The sequence below is a fragment of the Apus apus genome, chromosome 17, assembly GCF_020740795.1.
Source record: "Apus apus isolate bApuApu2 chromosome 17, bApuApu2.pri.cur, whole genome shotgun sequence".
Classification (NCBI taxonomy): domain Eukaryota; kingdom Metazoa; phylum Chordata; class Aves; order Apodiformes; family Apodidae; genus Apus; species Apus apus.
The window spans coordinates 2,219,488-2,237,845 of record NC_067298.1 but is presented as its reverse complement, the minus strand read 5'-3'; the positions used below and the strand labels follow the sequence as shown (position 1 = coordinate 2,237,845).

At 41.7% G+C, this 18,358-nt stretch overlaps 2 protein-coding genes across 3 annotated transcripts in view; both read left to right on the top strand.

Moving 5' to 3' along the window:
- Positions 1-6,496: 6,496 nt before the first annotated feature.
- FN3K (fructosamine 3 kinase) lies at positions 6,497-14,425 on the top strand. 2 transcript variants are annotated; one of them, XM_051634702.1, is made up of 6 exons: positions 6,497-6,876; positions 7,892-8,043; positions 9,334-9,425; positions 10,637-10,719; positions 11,450-11,572; positions 12,363-14,425. In XM_051634702.1, the coding sequence occupies exons 1-6, from the start codon at positions 6,736-6,738 to the stop codon at positions 12,699-12,701; spliced, it is 930 nt and encodes a 309-aa protein (XP_051490662.1). In that variant the 5' UTR covers positions 6,497-6,735; the 3' UTR covers positions 12,702-14,425. The 2 variants fall into 2 exon arrangements, with proteins under 2 accessions (XP_051490662.1, XP_051490663.1); XM_051634703.1 differs by having other exon boundaries at positions 6,735-6,823.
- Positions 14,426-15,019: 594 nt separating this feature from the next.
- The window catches only part of TBCD (tubulin folding cofactor D), a 126,327-nt gene continuing 122,988 nt past the window's right edge, over positions 15,020-18,358 (top strand). The window contains exons 1-2 of the mRNA XM_051634672.1: positions 15,020-15,132; positions 15,295-15,509. Of these exons, the coding sequence (XP_051490632.1) occupies positions 15,338-15,509 (172 nt within the window). The 5' untranslated portion in view covers positions 15,020-15,132; positions 15,295-15,337. The remainder of the gene's footprint in view (positions 15,133-15,294; positions 15,510-18,358) is intronic.

Below are 18,358 nucleotides of genomic sequence, written 5' to 3'. Positions count from 1 at the left end.
GTGGAAGAAAGGGACAGGGTTTTCTTTCTGCCATGGCAAACACCTTCTCCTTGTCTTTCTTCCCAAGCAATCCACCAATGGCCTTTATGGCAGATGCCTCTGCCTACCAGCCCTGTACCTCACAGTGTGCACACACGTTCCCATGATGACAGTATTTAGTGATTTTTTTCAGTAGGGTTCCTTTTCACAGTCAGGAAAATTACCTACCTGATCACCTGTTTCATGTCCTTGCCTTTGGTGCAAGAACCAGAGTTTCATGTTGTCATTATGAAGCAGAGGCACCCACCAAAACTAACACATCCTGATTGCTGTGTTTTTCCAACCCTCACCTTGATTCTGGCCACGTCAAACGTAGGGCCCTCCTCTGTGGCAAACACTGAAGTCAATTGAAATCTGATTAGTCCTTCTGTCTGGCTCCACTAGGAGGAAGGCATGACCAGTTTTTCATCCCACTCTCTCCATGGGGGGACCAGGCCAGCTGCTTCTGGGTGATGTAGAGGCCTGCCATGGGTGACGGGGGGTTGCAGAAGCAGGAGAGCAGCTGGGAAAGGGGTCAGGAGAGGGTCTGGGACTGGCAGGGGGGCCGGGAGGGGTGGGAGGACTGCATTTGGGAGAGATTACCTAGTTCCAAGGCCCCTGCACGGGGACACCTCCCACCAGCCCAGGCTGCTCCAAGCCCCATCCAACCTGCCCTTCAACACTGCCAGGGATGGGGCAGCCACAGCTTCCCTGGGCAACCTGGGCCAGGGTCTCACCACCCTCATAGCAAAGAATTTTTTCTTCATACCTCACCCAGATTTCTCCCCTTTTACTTGAAACTGTTCCCCCTCATCCCATCCCTCCCTTCCCTTGTCCCAAGCCCCTCCCCAGCTTTCTTGGAGCCCCTTCAGGCACTGGAAGGTGCTCTGAGGTCTCTCCAGAGCCTTCCCTTCTCCAGGCTGAGCAGCCCCAATGCTCTTAGCCTGTCTCCAGAGCAGAGCTGGTGACGTTCTCCAGGTGATGCCCCCCCCCTTTCCCTGTGACCTTCCCAGGAGAGGGGAGAGATGAGGGCTTTCGTAGTCTTCAAATCAGTCTTGTATAAAAAAATAGCTAAGCAAAAAGAAAAAAAAATCCGCATGACAAGAAGAAAACAGATAAAGATTTTTTAATTAATTTAAATATAATTAAATATAATTAAACCCAGTTTAAAGAGATGGTTTAATCTCTTTCCTCAAGCCAGCAGTCCCTGTTTTTTCTCTCATTGCTCAGCCTGCTGAGGGAAGTAGTGCTTTGGACAGCACTTCAGCTGCATTTGACATTCTTAGCTTTTCAGTTTCTTGGTTTTATCAGTTAGAGAAAATTATTGATTTGCTCTCCAAAGCTTTATTTGAAAACGAAGAACATCTGTCTCCTGCAGCATGCAGAACTGACATCTGCAATCCTGTCCCTTCAGGTGAATCACTGGCTGAATGACTGGGTGAGTTTCTTTGCCAAGCAGAGAATCCAGCCTCAGAGGGACATGATTGAAAAGAATTCAGGAGACAGGGAAGCAAGAGAACTTCGGGCACAACTTCAGGTAGGAGAAGTTCTCTCAGTTCTTCATTACAGTGACAGCTGGGTATGAGTTGTTTAGGTTTTCTTTTCATAAGCCAAAGTTCCTGTTGGTATGCTCCGGGTTCTGGTGGTAAGAGACTCCAGCTTTTAGGGATTAAATTGCCCTTTCTTCTAAGGTATCATGGCTTTTGTTGTTGTTGTTGTTGTCATTAAAGCTGGTCAATATTGCAGCACCATTTTATTTTCTTACTGCTAAAAGTCATTTGGATGATTGTTCTTCAGCTGCTGGCTTTTATGAAAAAGTGAAAACCTCTTGGTTTTCTCAGCATTTCTGTTGACTGGGTCCTGTGCTGTTTCAAGTTATGTTTATTGGTGTTTTTTAACGAACTTTTAAATTTCAGTTCCTGCTGTCTGCATGTAGGACTGCAATGTAATGTAGTGTAGGAAATGTAACTGAGGATGATTCTGGTCCAATTATCTCTGATCTGGTTGCTTTCTCTGGCCATTCACAGCAAGAGCTTGCAATTCCTGGGATGTTTGGTGGCTTCAGCAATTCTTTTTACTCTGCTTACCACAGTAAAATTCCCAAAGCTGCAGGGTTTGACGGATGCCTAAAGCTTTATCAGCTTTTTCACTACATGAACCATTGGAACCATTTTGGTACAGGGTACAGAGGGTTTTCTATCAATATTATAAGAAACCTTATAAAGTGACTTTCTGCTTAATCAGGATATTTCCTGTGTTGCTTGGAAACCCCCTCACGGTGCAACTATAGGAGCAGTAATGTTAGAAAAAGCTCCTAGACCCCTGGCTTTGTTGCACAGCTAAATACCTAGGATCAATGAGTCCTGCTGAATACCAAGTGTAGCACAGTCACAGCCATAGCACTTAGGATAGTAGGGAGTAACTTAATGAGGGAACTGTCTAAGGAAGGAGTTTATTCAGTTGCACAAACAATCTGTTTGTCTCAAGAAAGCACTGTATGCTTGAGTCCAGGCAAATGAATACAGATCAAACACTGAACTGTAGATGATTTGGAGTAAGTTCTTTCTTAGGGACCAATTGTGCTTCAGAGTAGAGAAATACCAGGGTTTGCATGTGCACCCTCGTGGAAAATATTAGAGAAGTGTTTGTGAAATGGAAAATGGCTTTTCTCAGTTACTGAGGAGATGGCTAAAAAAAGCTGCTCATTCCTTTTTGCTGCCTCCCCTGCCACTGATTGCTCAAACTTTGAGCTCTTCATCTCCAGTTACGTGCATGAAAACAATGTTAACAAAATATCCTGAAAATCAACATGAAAATTACATCATGGGAACTGTGAAAAATTATTTGGACTTGCTATTAACTATGCTAATGGGATGCTATTAAATCACCACTGCTTCCTGTTCTGCTACAAAGCTGTGTGAGAATGCTTGTAATTTTTTCTGGCACGTGCCTTTTGTGGGCTGTTCTGTGTTTGCAGATCAGTGGGCTCTTAAGTAGAGGAATTATTTTGTTTTTCCACCAGAACTAGCTGTCTCTTCTTTTGTCCAGTAGTGTTCATTCTTACAAGACCTTTTCAGGTAAGACACTTTATATGTCCACATGCTGTGAAGATGCACTCTCTCACCAATACAGACAGAAGATGTACTTTTTAACTGTTGTCATTGCCCACAGAATAATGCCATCTGGTCATGGTACAGGCTTCACATGAATTCTCTGTAGTTTAGGCTACAGGTGCCATCAGCTCACGTTTTCCTTCAGTTCCCATTAAATGCAATTTGTAGCTCTTGGCATAAAGAGACATAAAACCAAAGGAAGCTGAAGTGTAACTGGTAATGATACTTGAGTGCAAGCATAGCAGGTCAGTGAGGGATGCATGATTCCTAACATGCATTTTGAGAATGACTTTGATTAATTAAAAAAGCTTTGTAGTGGATATTGGCAGGTTACTGAGGGTTTTTTAGTTGCTAGTTTTGCAGTTACAAGAATTGGAAGCAAGAGAAGACTATCACTTGATAAAACTGCCTCTCCTTCATCTACTCCTCACTGGCTGTTTAGCTTCTGCTACAAAAAGTTTTAAAGCCTTGCTTGCTAGAATAGCTTTTACTTTTACCTTGTTGCCTAAATAAAAAGTTTCCCAGTTGGTTATTGTTGTCTCTGTTTTCTGCATTAAAACCTGACAACTTGTGTTCAAGCTTGGGGAGCTACTTGCTCTACATGGTTAAGGGTCACTAGTTTGTTAGACAGTAAAGGTCAACAAAGGTGTTGCTGGGAATGTGGTCATGGATTTTCACCTGGAGCAGAGTGTCACTGAAGCAAGTTTATGTGTTGTTAGGTTACAGTGTCATATGAGGTTCAGCCTGTGCCTTCAAACTTTATGTATTTTACCACCTGTTTGGATGTTGATGAAATATTACATCTGTGTCCATATCCTTTCACCCAAACTTAGCGCAGTTTCCCCCAAACTGCTTAGTGCAGCTGATGGAAGAAATGCTGTGAAATATTAGCCAGCAGTCAATCTGGTTAGATCCCTTAACTGTTTATTTCCATTCATCTTCATAATAAAACCAGAAGTTGTTTAACAGGGTCATTCTGTTTGCAACAGAATCTTCAACAAATCAACATGTTTACTTTTAGTCATTAGAAGGTGAAAGAGATATGAAGGTGCATTTTTTGTCAGTAATAGACTTGAGTGATAAATGATAAGTCTTCCAGGATCATCTTTTCCTAATAGAACTTAATTACAATGTTGTTGTGACTGAAGGAAAATTATCCAGTATGCAAGTTATGTAAACAGAAACTATTGTATTTAGAGTTTTAATGTAAGGGATACTATGCTCACTTTTTCAAAGCCATTTTATGCCACAATTAAAAATGGAAGGGATGTAAAGAGGGACACTCTTCTGCACCATGGATCTCTTGATGAAGAGCTGTTATAGACAGCAGTTGAATCAGGGAATGGAAGAAGGGGATGAAATCCCTTCTGAAGCCAGGCTGCTGGCTTTTTCTTATGTAATGGATAGTTCTGCAGTGCTCTTAGAATTCTCCTCTTTGATCATTTTGTTGCATTATATATATGTTCCAGGCATGCCTTTGCTATTCTTTAGCTTTAAACTGTGAGAGATATATTCCTCACATATTCCTCCCTCTTGGTTCCCTCCAAACATTCAGAATCTGGCAAGTGTGTTTCCTTGCACCAGGTTCTCATTATGTTTTTCCTGGTTCTGTATCATAATTTTGCTGAACTTCCATTCCTATTTGGACAAGGAAAAATAGTAAAAGAGCCCCCTATATTTTTATTAAATATACAGGGTACCTGTATTCTTCTATTGAAAAAAATTGTAATATCCTCTCTTGAAAATCATACATAGGTTATGTAGACTGAAGCATTTCAAGGGATTTCTTTTTTAATGCTTTGAAAACCAGATCTCTTTATATATTTTTTTCTTGATTAAAACTAAACTTTGAAATTAATTCATTAGGGAATTAATTAGTGGGTTGGGATATGATTGTGCATAATTTAAAAAAACATAATCTTCTGCCTTGGAGAGGAGTTGGAGGAAGGCAAGCTTGGAAATCTGGACTTAATGTTTAGGATCATAGGAGAATTCAGGTTGGGAGAGAACTCAGGAGGTCACTTAGTTCAATCTTGTGCTTAAAGCAGGATGAGCTGTGAGGACAGGCCAGGTTACTTAGGTCCTTATCTGACCTGGTGTTGAAAATCTCCAAGGATGGAGGCTGCAGAACCTCTCTGGGCTATGTGTTTTACGGCTTGACTGTCCTCATTGTGACAATACATCCATTCTGAACCTCTCTGCAAGACCCTGTGTTTCTGCTGAGTTGCTTATAGTTGCTCTGTACCCTGTGTTGCAGTGTGATGTCTTTGTTCTCATCCTCGTGGACTGCTGCCATCTGCACAAACTGCCTGCAGACACAAATGTTGCACTCTAGTACTGCCTTTCTTCCTGCTTTTCATCTTCACTGTTGTTCCAAAACAGACCTGGTGGTTTTAACTGATGCTGGATGGTTCTAGCAGAAGTAGAAGCAGGGGGGAGGTGGCATCCAATTAGCTGGTCTTGTGGGCACTGTTTGTTACAAAAGATTTAAGGAGAAAATATGTTTTTGGTAACTAAGCCACACCACAATCACATGAGCTTTATTATTTTGCTTTGTAAAATGTTACTCAATTACTTTTAAACACATTTTTAAATGAAATCTCCAAGAATTCACCTCTGCATGACTAGCTGAGAATTGATCCAGCATGGAAGCACAGAGGCTTTTCTACCTCCTGGCTGCTATGGAAATGGTGCAGTATATTTGGATTAACAGAGTCCTGCTTCTGGTTTCTCAAAAAATAACCTGTCAGAATGCTGAAAGAAGTGCTACAGTTGAAAAAAAGGTGAAATGACAACCTGAAGATCATACTCAGTTTGAAGAAGCATAGAGAAACAGTACCCAAAAGTCTTTATTACCAAACTGATGCTTTTACTATAAATTGTCACTTGATAATACCCAGCCCTGAGCACCTTAACTATCTCACTGACTCGAGGGCACCTTCAGGCAATAAAAGTCATTTTACTCTTTCTTGCAGGGGATTGAATTCTGTCCCAAGAGTGGAAAGTGTCCTGAAGCTCTCAGTGCTGCAAACAGAACTGCAGTCCACACAAAGCAACTACCAGCAGGAGAAACTCACCGACCCTTCCAGGTGTCCCTGGGGGCTGATGGTCAGCAGCAGGACTTACCTGCACCCTCAGGAACTGAAACTTCGCTTTGCACAGCTGAAACAACCACAAAAACCGAAACGTGCGCAGCTCGTGTTGCCGCGTTTAAACACCCTCTAGTGGATGGGTTGAAAAAATGACGCCACCAACGTGACCAGGGAGCTTAGAACAGAAAAACGGGTCCAAACTACAAATACCAGCAGCTCCCGGCAGAGCTGAGAGGACCCAGGACACACCTCTCGGCTTTATTCTAGCAAATCAGGGGGTTGTTTTTCACGCACAGCTATAAAAGCTCATGGGAAACAAAGCATTATGAAACGCTATCCCTGGGTTTGCTTCTATTTATTTATTTTTGCTTTCTTTTTTTTGCTTTCTTTTTTGTTTTTCTTTGGTGGGTGGCCCTTTTACCTCATAGCAGAGTGACAGTGAAAGAAGAACCCGAGCCTTAATCTTGTTGTGCAGTGGATTTAGCAGCAGCAGCAGCAGCCTGGAAGTAGCCATGGAAAAAATCCTGAAAACAGAATTGAAAACTTCTGTCCTGAAGGCATTTGGGAGCTCAGGAGGAGGATGCATCAGCCAAGGCCAAGGTTATGAAACCGACAGCGGGCGAGTATTTGTTAAAATCAACCACAAACCTCAGGTTAATGCCAGCAGATATTTAACTACTAATAGTGTTGCATGTAGAGAGCTTTTTATTTTAAAATAACCTGAGGGATAATTATGTAGATTTCTGCATTTTCAGGCGGAATTTTAATTATTCTAGTTCTCCTGTCAGCTTTCTTCTACAAGCTGTTCCCTATTTCGTGTCAAGTATTAATGCAGCAGGTTTAGTTAATGCCAGATGAGGTGCAATGCAAAGTGATGACCCTCAACAACAGTAACTGGCCTTGCAATTTGTAAAGAAGAGGCTGAGAACAGAGCTGTTGTTGTAGTACTGAGAGTCTGGAAAATTATAAAGCTGAATTTGCATTCACTGCATTCTTTTTCATGTTTCAGTTAGCAGGAGAGGGGAGTGGGAGGGAGCAAACGGTGCCAGTGCTAAAACTCCTGCTACAGAGATTTCAAGCTGCCCCATTGCTTTTTGTATTTCTAGCAGTAAGATCTTTGCAGTTTTTCAGGCCAGATTCTCCACTTTTCTATTCCTAAACGAATACAGTGCTCAGTGGGGGTTTTTTTAACACCACGGTGCATCAGACAACATCAAAACCATCCTAAAACTGCTGCGAAGAACAGCGTCTGTACATCACAAATGCAAAGTTCAGGCTTAATATCTGCACTTTAGTCTCCATCTGGTGGTCATTGACCTGCATGGAAAGGAGGACGTGTTTGAGAATTCAGTCTTTTATTTCATTTAGTAGCGATCATCTGTGGTTTTGGAGGAGGTCCTGGATACTCAGTGTTATGTCTGGGAAGTTTGTGATCTCCCTAAGCAGCTGGAAATCACGGTGAAATGTAAAACATTCATCCTGGGATGAATCTGGGGGAAAAAATAAGAATTAAGGTACTCAAGTCTCCCTGTCTGAAGGACTGAAACCTTGCTGAAGCTACATTCTTTGATCAAGATGAATTAATTCCTTGTAACTTTGTAAACAAGGCTATTTTTCCCAGTGCAGACACCCGTAGTTTAGCCCATGGATATTCTTATTCCTTGACAGGCCAGGAGAATGTTTGAAGGGGAGATGGCAAGTTTGGAAGCTATTCAGAAAACCAATATTGTGCGAGTGCCTCAGCCTATTAAAGTAATTGACCTACCTGGAGGAGGAGCAATGTTTGTCATGGAGTACCTGAAGATGAAGCATCTCAGCAAGTATGTCTATATGTCTCTTCTTTTTACTTTGGTTTGGGACATGTTTTCTTGTATCTTGCAGTCAGTCAGAAAATTTCATAAGAACCTCTTTATTCTCTTGGAGCTGGAGCTTGTACCTGTCAAGACCTGTGTTTGTGTGTGTACGTATCACAAATAGCTCCAGATCTATAGGTGTGTGTGTGCATACACTCCTGCCCCATGTTTTACTCTCTCCTGACCCTGCCCCTGCAATAGAAATGGCACATGCTCTTGCTAGCCTGGAGCTTTGTGTGCAGGCCCACATGTGCTGAGATGGTGCTACAGTGAATGTGATCATTGCTGAGTTTAGCCCATCTTTCCCTTCTGAGATTTTTAATTTTAGTTTCTTTTCCCAGCCTATCAGTTTTAACTCACAGACTTCTTACGTCTTTGAAACCTCTGGTTCCTTAAGTACAATCTTCAAGTATGATTGAAGCCAGTCAAGTTCAAAGGCACTAGGGTGAGGAAGAATTAAATGGATAAATCACATGAAGTTCCATTTTGTCTGTCAGTGAAGCTGAACCTGGACTTCAGGAGTCATAGGCACACAGGCTTTCAGGAATTATCTGCTTTGTTCCAGGCCTCTACAGGAGCACAGGACTGCCTGTGACTTTTCTGGCAGTGTTTGTCCAACCTGTCTGTTTTTAATGGGAGAATAATGGCAATTCCACAGCCTTCCCAAACAGTTCATTCCAGTCCACCCCACTGTCCCTAGGAAAGACTTTAGAGTGGCAAACCTCAGTCCTCCTGGTTGCAATTTTAAACCCATTATTTTCTACCCATTCTGGGCATGGAGAAGAAATTAACTTCCTTCCTTGCAGCTCCTGTTCAGGTGTCTCTGCAATGCCTGGTTTTTGTTGTCTGTCTTCTACATTGAGCAGCCTCAACTCAGTCCTTGCTTCTTCTGTTCTGCTGATGTTGAAGTCTGAGGCCCACAAGTAGATACCATGTTCTATTCTCTGCTTATTATTGTGGAGCTGATAAGGAGGATTACATGATCCTCCTGCACTCTGTGCTCCTGTTTGTACAACCTTGTGTTCTGTTTACCTTTCTTGCAAGAGACATGGATTTATGTTCATTTTATTATCTGTTACAATCTCTTTCTTGAGAGTTCCTGTCTAGTCACTTGCTCCCTGTTAAGTACTTGTGAAGTTGATTAAGGTTCTGTATTCATCAAAATATACTTGGTCATGTTTAATTAAAGTTATTTTTCCTTGTAATGTTTTGTTCACTTGTCCTGTTTCAGTTTTGTTTTGCTTTTCGATCCTACAGATACTCCTCAAAGCTTGGAGAGCAGATAGCAGATCTTCATCTTTATAACCAGAAACTTGGAGAGAAATTGAGAAAGGAGGGAAACACAATTGGTAGAGTATTGATATCATGTACTAAACAAAACATGAAATAATTCCCTTGGCTGTGGTAAAGAATTGCATTATAATTTTAATGATAATTGAAGTAACCACTGGGACACTGTTTCATGAGAGATGTCCTTCCTGTCCCAGTGCCACACTTCTCAAATGTGCATTATATGCACAGAAGTGATCATTACAGTTTTTAAACATACCTTTTTAACCTTGACAAAACGATATGAATCTATTTTTAATTCTTCATTTTGTATCTAATTGGTTGTACAAAATGATACAGACACTGAAATTCAGTAAGAAGTAATGCTAATATTTGATAGTTACACCTTTCAACATTGCAGAAGTCATATTGAAAACTTGGGTGACTTTTTCAGTGCCAGTTAAACTTTTCAGCCTCATCTACCAACCACCTCTTAAAATGTTCTTGACCTTATAGACTTCCTCTTCTCGATTACTAGTGGTTCAGATAACTCATTACAGAATACAGTCCCAGTTAGAAAAGACAGAATTAAGTTCCTCTTAAAATATGCTGGGGATTATGTTTTTTACTCAGATGTGTAGCAAAATGTGTACCAGCTGATGCTCCTTGAAGAAAACTGCAAATCTGCAGGGTAAGGTTATGATCAGGTTTCTATTCACTTCTATGGAAACACCCTCCATCATTCTTTGGAAAGTGGGTTAAGGAATAAATCAAAAATAAAATAAAAAAAGAAGCTATACAAAGAATAAATCTTCTTGTAGAATTGTTAGTATTAAAATCTGAACCAGCAGTCTGTGTCTTCCCCATGACTTCAGGGATGGATGGGGTTCAGCTCTTAGTTGTGGACATATTATAATCCATTATTTTTGAGTGAAGGCCAAATTACTGGCAGGTCACAAATTATCCATGAATCAAAACCAAACCACGTTTAATGACAGCATGTTCAAGTGACAGTGGATTGCAAATCTGTGGTTTGGATTTTGTTCCTGAATGTCTAACACATTTATCCACAAAAAGAGGTGACTGATTGTGATGAGGTGTGTCTCCATCCCCATTCAGTATCTGCAAGCTTAAGGGAGGTATTTCCATCTTTAGAGAGGGTTGTGGCCATTAAATAAGAGTAACTTAGTGCTTAACATTATTTTCTAATGCTCCCTGAAATTTAGTTCTGTGTTTGCAAACTTTATTATGCCAGGATCTCCAAAGTCCCAATAATTATTTTGTTTCTTAGGCAAAGGAGCATGTCACTCTGAGTCTGAGTATGTGGATAAGTTTGGATTCCATACAGCCACTTGCTGTGGTTATATAGCCCAGGTATGTTCCATGTACTGCAGGTACTCTCCTATGAGGTCTGCACACTCCTTACACAAAAGCTTGTTTCCTTGGCCTTCAGAAGCTTGAAATGATGTGGTGGTCATTTAGCTTGGTGATAATAAGTATCCCTTCACAAACCATGGCTTGGCTTTGTGTTTTTCTAAATCCCTACTACATGGCTCTCAAATGGCAAAATGGCTTTTAGAGGGACTCTTGTTATAAAACATCACATGAGACATTGGGATAAATCAGTCATTTGCTGCCTCTGCACTTGGTAGAATCTCATTCTGCTGTTTAACTAGATGGACTCTAAATATCCCAGACTTGTTGCTAAGGACAACTTTTCACCAAATTAGAGATGCATCACCCCCTGAAACTGGAAAAATACTTCTGCACTTCCAGAAAGATTTTGGAATAGTCTCTGGAACAACTGAAATTACCTCACCAGAAACTCTTCCTTTTAAAATGCATGAAGAACATTTGAATGAATGAAAATAGCCAGAACCTCAGCTTGTCTCTCATGTTAGAGAGCCCCACCTGAGCAGGGAAGAGAGCATCTCTCCCACGAGGAGAATTCACCAGATGTCTAATAACACTGTGTGTAGGTCATACTAACATTCTCTAGGCCATTGTGTCAGCACCCAACGTTTTAATGTGATACCTGTGTTATTAATGCCAACTATCCACGTGTTAACACTGCTTGTTACACACCTCTGTGCCCATGCTGTAGGTGAATGACTGGCAGAGTGACTGGCCTTCCTTCTTCATTCGTCACCGGCTCCAAGCGCAGTTGGATTTGATTGAAAGAGATTATGGAGATAGAGAAGCCAGAGAACTTTGGTCACAGCTAAAAGTATGAACCATGTCTTAAATCTGGTTTTTTAAAAAGTGAAGAAATACGAATCCATGGACCCATGGAATTTTGAAGGTGTTTTTCTAAGAGATTTACATAGCTGTTAAAGAATGGTAGTAACTGGATGAGCTTCACAGCTGAAAATAATCCATGTTGCTGTTTCTTTAGTAGGTAGTGGAAATATACCTGTAATTTAGCACTGACATTTGTTTCTTAGAATACAGCTGGTAATAATAAGATGGTAAATCCTATCTGAAAACTTGATGTTGCAAAACAGGTGAGATTCTGTTGCCCAGGCAGGTTTCTTTTTTGTATTGGTCCAGGCTTTCAGGTGAGCCTCTGGTTCAGGTCACAGTCCATGCAGCTCTTAGGAAACAGCCAGGAATGATTCCTCTGCAAGATTTATATCACAATTTTGTTCCTTAATTCTGGTTAATTTGTACAGATATTTACTACTGTCCTTTTTGCCAATGAAATCTCTTAATTTAAATTAAATGTATATTTTTTGTGACAGCCAATACTATCCATGTCTAGAAACAATACATGAATACTAGAAGTTGATACTAGACTGTGAATTAAATGACTTGATAATCTCTGCCAAGAACAATCAAAAACATTTAACTACTCACAGCTTAGGTTTAGGCTTGTAGCCATCAACTTCAGAAGCACTCCATGAGAACTGAAAACAGACATTGACCAGCTTAGTCTGTTACATACTACAGTACTTTGTTTCGATTAAAATTCTCTTCAAAAATCTTTAACTGTTACATGTTTGTTCATTTTCTTTCAGCTAAAGATTCCTGAAATGTTCCGTGATGTAGAAGTTGTTCCTTCTCTCCTGCATGGGGACCTGTGGGCAGGAAATGTGGCTGAGGATGACTCTGGGCCAATTATCTTTGACCCTGCTTCCTTCTATGGCCATTCAGAATTTGAACTGGCCATTGCTGGAATGTTTGGTGGGTTTAGCAGCTGTTTTTTCTCTGCCTATCACAGTAAAATACCCAAAGCTCCAGGATTTGAGAAACGAAACAAGTTGTATCAGCTGTTTAATTACATAAACCACTGGAACCATTTTGGAACTGGGTACAGGGGGTCTACCCTAAATGTAATGAGAAAACTTTTAAAGTAACCAGATAGGTTTGAGAAATTCTGACATAGTCCCTTAGTAATTAACAGTCCTTGCTTATCAGAAGTAACACAAACTAAGAAATAATGTGGATGATAAAGCAAACACCTGCCATGTAAAAGCTTAGTGCACTCTGGAGTCTCACTGTATGTTAAGAGTGATTGTGTAATTTTAAACTTGTGTACAAGTTCACCAGCACAGATTGATACCCCAGTGAAGGAGACCACTTGGTTTGTGAAGATCCACTGGGCTGGAAGAGCAGTATGACAGTTGGCCTGACCTTGCCCTCCATAGTCTCACTTCTCAGCTGCTGTGTTTGCACAGGACTTTGCCTCTTGCCACTTCAGCTGCTGCTCCATCAGCAGCCTATGAAGCCCTGCTGTAGTGTGATTGTGATGCTAGAAGTAGTAACTAGTTCCTTAACTCTCCCCTTTTTTGTTCTGTTGTAGTTTTCTGTCTCTGTTTCCATCCCCTTTCCCATTTGTATTGCTGTTGTCTTTCCTTTCCCATCTTGTGTCCTGATCCCAAATTCATATCAGATTCTATGAATCTGAAAATGGAACCATTCTCTTCTTAATTTAAAGAGTAGATAAGGCCCTTTGAACTGCACTTGGCTAGCCTCTGTAATTAATAACATTTCTAATATTTATTTTAATTTAATGTAATTTACTTACATGCTTTTGTTTTTCTCTTCTTATGAGAACTTAAGTGGTATTTCTTAAGAGTTTTGTCTCTGTAGTTCCTTGGTATTTAAATACATGGTAAGAAAGTGGGTTGTTACCACACAAGTTTGATAAAAATGTATCATAGTTTCAGTGTGATATTTTAGTGTGTTATAATAGTAACCTTTAAATAACTTTGTGAAAAATAGGAAGGAGTGGGAGGGAGGCTTGGTGTTTTGGTGGTAAGAAGCACCGATTGCTGCTGTGTTGGTTGGTGCTTGATGTATTTTCAGTTTTATGAAGTAAAGTAGGTAAAGCTGCTCTGTTCTGCCACTGCTGGATCATGGAAGGAACAGGGTCAAATTAGATGGATTTTGTAACATTTAAAAAAAATTCCTAACTGCTTTATTTTTACAGACAACATAGGCAATGAGAATTTGAGGAGAAAACTATGCAAGATACTGACATACAATGTGAGCTAGAGTACATTAACAAATCCATGGGTTTTTTAATGGAAGAAAGTGGTAAAGAAAGTAGATGTAAGAGCAGTCTAACAAATGCTTATGTGAATCAGAAAATAAGAATAACTGAACTTATGTATTTAGCCTTCAGATGGTTGTCATGACTAATACCTAAAATGTTACAATGAAAATTTGCTCAAATATATTTGGACTTATTTCAGCCTGAAATGGCTGTGCTGTGAAGATATAATGAACTTTAAAGTCAGATGTTGTAATTTATACTGTTGTAAAAGATGTATTTTATTCTCTGCAAATGTAACACAAATTGGTTTACTGCCTTTGCATTTGGGCTACAATTAGGGGAAGCTGTAATGGTGTGGTTGTAAAGCTTCATACAGTTGTAACCAGGGGAAAATGGAACTGTAGGATTAGAATCCAGTTGAGATTGCAGCTGATAGCTAGAAGATCCAGGTCTGAGAAAACAGCAAAGTGCATGCAAACTAGAGTTGCTTCCTGCTCACAAAAATACCTTTATTACACTGGAAAGTATGCGTGAACTTAAGATTTCTCCTTCTCAAATAAAATACTTGCCTTGCAAAAACAAGGCCTTTGCTGCCACTGCATTTTGCGACCGTGGTTCGTGTTAACGAATTAGAGCCTGGAGGTGGGATATTTGGGGGTGGGTGGAATTCCTGGACACTGGGAAAGTCCCAACGTCCTGAGCAGGCCCCTGCATCCCCCTGGATTTCCTTTATAACCAATGGAGAGAACTGAGCAATTCTGGAGGTGACTCAGCTCACCCTGAGCCCCCATTTTAGCGTGTCGCTTGGCCTGATTCTTGGAGGTGATTTTCCGTGAAGTACACAGCTCACCTGAGGTGACCTGGTGACCTGCTCAGAGGCTGCTTGGGGCTCTGGCTGTTCTGCGCGGGTGCTGGGCCCAGAGAGGAGTGGAGGAGCAGTGCTGCTGTCTGCCCAGACATGGGGCAGCGCGGGAAAAGAAGCGTGCACGGAGGTGCGTTTTGGGCTGAAACAGGACAGTATCTTCCCGGGGAAGCGGGTGGGAAGCAACCTGGCGTAAGCGGTGGTAGTTCTGCCGTAGCCCTTTGGTCCCTCGCGGCGCTCCGTAGCGGGGAGGCGCGGTTGCCGGGGTAACGCGCGCGGGCGCTGCCGGGGCCTGCGGGGCCTCGCTCGTCCCCGTCACTGCCGCCGCCGCTTCCTTCGCCGCTTCCTTCGCCAGCTCCCAGAGCCGCAGCTCCCAGAGCCGCCAGCCGTGCGGGACGGCGGGGGAGGCAGCCGGGCCCAGCCTCCGGTCCGCGGCGGCGGGCGGGGAGGGGCGCGATGGGCCGCATGGCGGCGGGCGGGGCCGGGCCGCGGGTGGGCGCGGGTTCCCTGTGGGGAGCGGGGCGGGGGGTGGGGAGCGGCCTTCGGGGGTTCTGGAGGGATGAAATGATTGACCCGTAGTTCTGCCCAGGTCCTGCGGGAAGCGCTGAGCGCTCGGCTTGGCTCCGGGCGAGATGGATGGAGCAGAGGCGGAGGAAGGCAAGGAGCAGGAGTCCGGGGTCGGCAGCACCAGGAATATCCTGGAGAGTTTCACGGAGAGTCAGGAAGTCCGGGGGCTCATCGGGAACCTGAAGGGAGTCTTTGGGGATCTGGCAGCTCGAGAAATGACAACGGAAAAATTCATAGGTAAGCACCTCCTACAAAGGGGGCCTATTTTGATATTAATTAAATGAGTTTATTGCCAAAAAAATTACTAGACTGGTGATAATGCTGAAACTTCACCAACAGGTGGTTTAGATTTACTGATTTTGCTCTCCAGATACATATTCCACTATCATGTCATTTATGTATGAAACAAAATCTAGGTCTTGAATTTAAGAAGTTTGAAGTTGGCCTATGTTTAGCTCTCAGTTTCCTATTCAAGTGCAGGCAATAATTTATTTAAAGTCTTTATGTCTGTCAAATCATGCCATTTTGTACCTAAGTACTACTTAAAAATGCAAACGTTTTGGGCTTTAAAATAATAATTTCATATTTTTGCTTTAGTATTTCATAAGAAACATGAAGGCAGCTGACTCCATACAGGTGGTATAATTGTTTCTGAGTGGAGGCAGCTTGGATCTGATTTAGCAGCTGGGCTTTTGTGCCACAGAATGGAAGCTGTTCTGCTTCTAGACCTCAGCTGAATATAGAAGTGGTATAATTACCTGCATGTAGCAGTGCTGTAGGTAATCAGCCTGTTATAATTCACATCTGTGATTTGGATCTGATTTTCTGGTCAGATAATTTGCTAAAGTGAATTCAAAAGCTCATGTAAATGAAGTGGACTAGCATTTTGCAAGCACTTATGCAAAAATGGTCAATTTGCTGTCAAAATATTGATCCAGTATCTGTGTTCTTGACAAAAAAGAAACTAAACAGGCCAAAAACAAACCAGAAGCCCCCAGATTTGGAAATCTGACCCTGCAGAAGTTCCTCAGTAGAATTATACTCAGTTGACTTGACTGACTGTTCCATCTGAGGAGGGTAATGCTCATGTAACTGTTCAGGGAGAAGCAGCAAGTACACTCATATTTATGTGTGCTTGTTCAGTACCACAGGTGAAATGGTTGCCTTTGGGATAGAAAAGCCTCAGTGTCTGAAGGGCCCTCACCTCCTCCAGCCCATCACCCTGCTCTGCCTCACTCTGCCTTTCATGTCATCCAAGTCCTGTCTCTGCACTTCCATGGGATGTGTGAACTTCCTGCATGAGCATCAGTGGCCAGTGATTTAAAACTGATGGGGACTGCACGTGTTGTGCAATAGCTGGTTAGAATGTTTTGTGTCATGAGGAGTCACTGGATGCCCATCTTTCTTGGGCAACATGTCCCAAATGTAGTAACAGGCTAAATGTGTGGGATATAATTTTGAGACTTAGGGAATGCTTTTAATCTGTAACACAGTAATGACCAGTTACATAGGATTTCACTGAAGACCTCTTAAGCATTCACAAAACACTTGATTCTCATTTTTTTGGGAACTCTTAAATGCAACACAATAACAGAACTAGTGAATACAAGAAATTCCATCAACACTCAAAACAACAGCTCTCAAGCAGAAGTGGAGTTTAACAGCAAATTCCTTATCTTACCAGACAGTTTTCCCCAGGTCACAGTCTGGCAAGCTAAAGTAAAACCCCACATCTAAATGCTGAAGAGAATAAACTGCAAAGAAGTTCTTTTAATGCTATTGTTTTAAAAAAGAAAGAAAAAAAACTTTCCTACAAAATTATAGTTGCAGATTAAACTGTCTTCCAAACTACTGTTTTAATTAAAATAGGGAGTTAGTGATGATTAGGAGCTCAGGCTTCCCTCTTGATAGGCAGCACTGTGGTATCCCAACAGAATTGTACAAGGATACAACAAGGATACTGTTGGACTGGCTGATGTGGGTGTGCAGTGTCATCCCCTTGTCAACTACAGCACTGGTTGAGTTATGTCTTAAATCTAAGTGTTGTTACACGTGAAGAGAAGGGATAGAGAGAAAAATTGTTTGAGAGAAGCAAAGGCAGGAAAAGCAGAGATTAAGTAGGCATTTTGGTTCTCTTAAGTTTTCTGTCCAAATATATGAAATAATCCAGGCAATTTCCAGTGCAATCCTGGGTCACTTAATGATCTCTTCTGAAATCCAGCTCTCATTTCTGTTGCAGCTTTTTGTTGCTTGTAGGCTTAAATTGAAGTATTTTTGTTTCTGAAAACTCTGGCAAGATGTTCTTGGGTTCAATTTGTCTTTCCTCAAGTCAGTTCCCAAAATGAAGGTAACATACATTACTGGCAGGAAGATAAAGTAAGTGGTGTTTAAAGTTTACAGCAGCACGGATAGTAACAGCTACACTTTGTCCAGTTTAAAGTGTGTCAGGGGTTCTTTGTTGAATAATTTCCTGTGTTCTGTTTCAAAATAAAAAAGTAGCTCTGAGAACTGTGAAGAGACCCTTGCTTGCCAAGGAGCACTGTGTGGTTTCTTTTTCTGCCACAGTCAGGGAGCTCAAAAGAAAGAGATGATAAACGTGCAGTTCCTGAGCCTTGTTTCAGTACAGATCTCAGTGGTGGAGCTTTATCTTTAAACGTGTTTCAGGCATGGGAAGGTCAATGGCTTTGTGGAGAAATCCAGTGTGTCCAGGGAGAACTTCCCCATTGCTGGATTAGCCTCAGGGTTGGAAAAGTGCCATGCTGCTACACTTCTTGATATTGGGATATCTTTGTGTTTGTAAAGATAATCAGTAATTTGATATGCTAACAAATAGGGTAGTGTGTAAAATTAAGTGGGATTTTGTCTGTTAAGGAAGAAATTGTGAATAGCAAGGCAGGAAGGTGTAAAACTGCATCCTGGTTGCTGTGTGAGCAAGAGGGCAACGTAAAGCTGGTGTATCTGGAGCAGTTGCAGTCTGTAGTGGTTTAATATTCTCTACTCCAGAGTTCCATGATAAATGGTGTGCTGGTAAGTTCTGCTTAGGAAAGGAAAGCCACAAAGCTTTGCAGTGAGGAAACTGAATGGTT

Excerpts from the sequence above, each read along its gene's own strand:
- FN3K (XM_051634702.1), top strand. The coding sequence starts at position 6,736 with ATGGAAAAAATCCTGAAAACAGAATTGAAAACTTCTGTCCTGAAGGCA. Across the intron at positions 8,044-9,333 it reads AAGATGAAGCATCTCAGCAA|ATACTCCTCAAAGCTTGGAG; the intron begins GTATGTCTATAT and ends TCGATCCTACAG. Across the intron at positions 10,720-11,449 it reads GCTGTGGTTATATAGCCCAG|GTGAATGACTGGCAGAGTGA; the intron begins GTATGTTCCATG and ends CCCATGCTGTAG.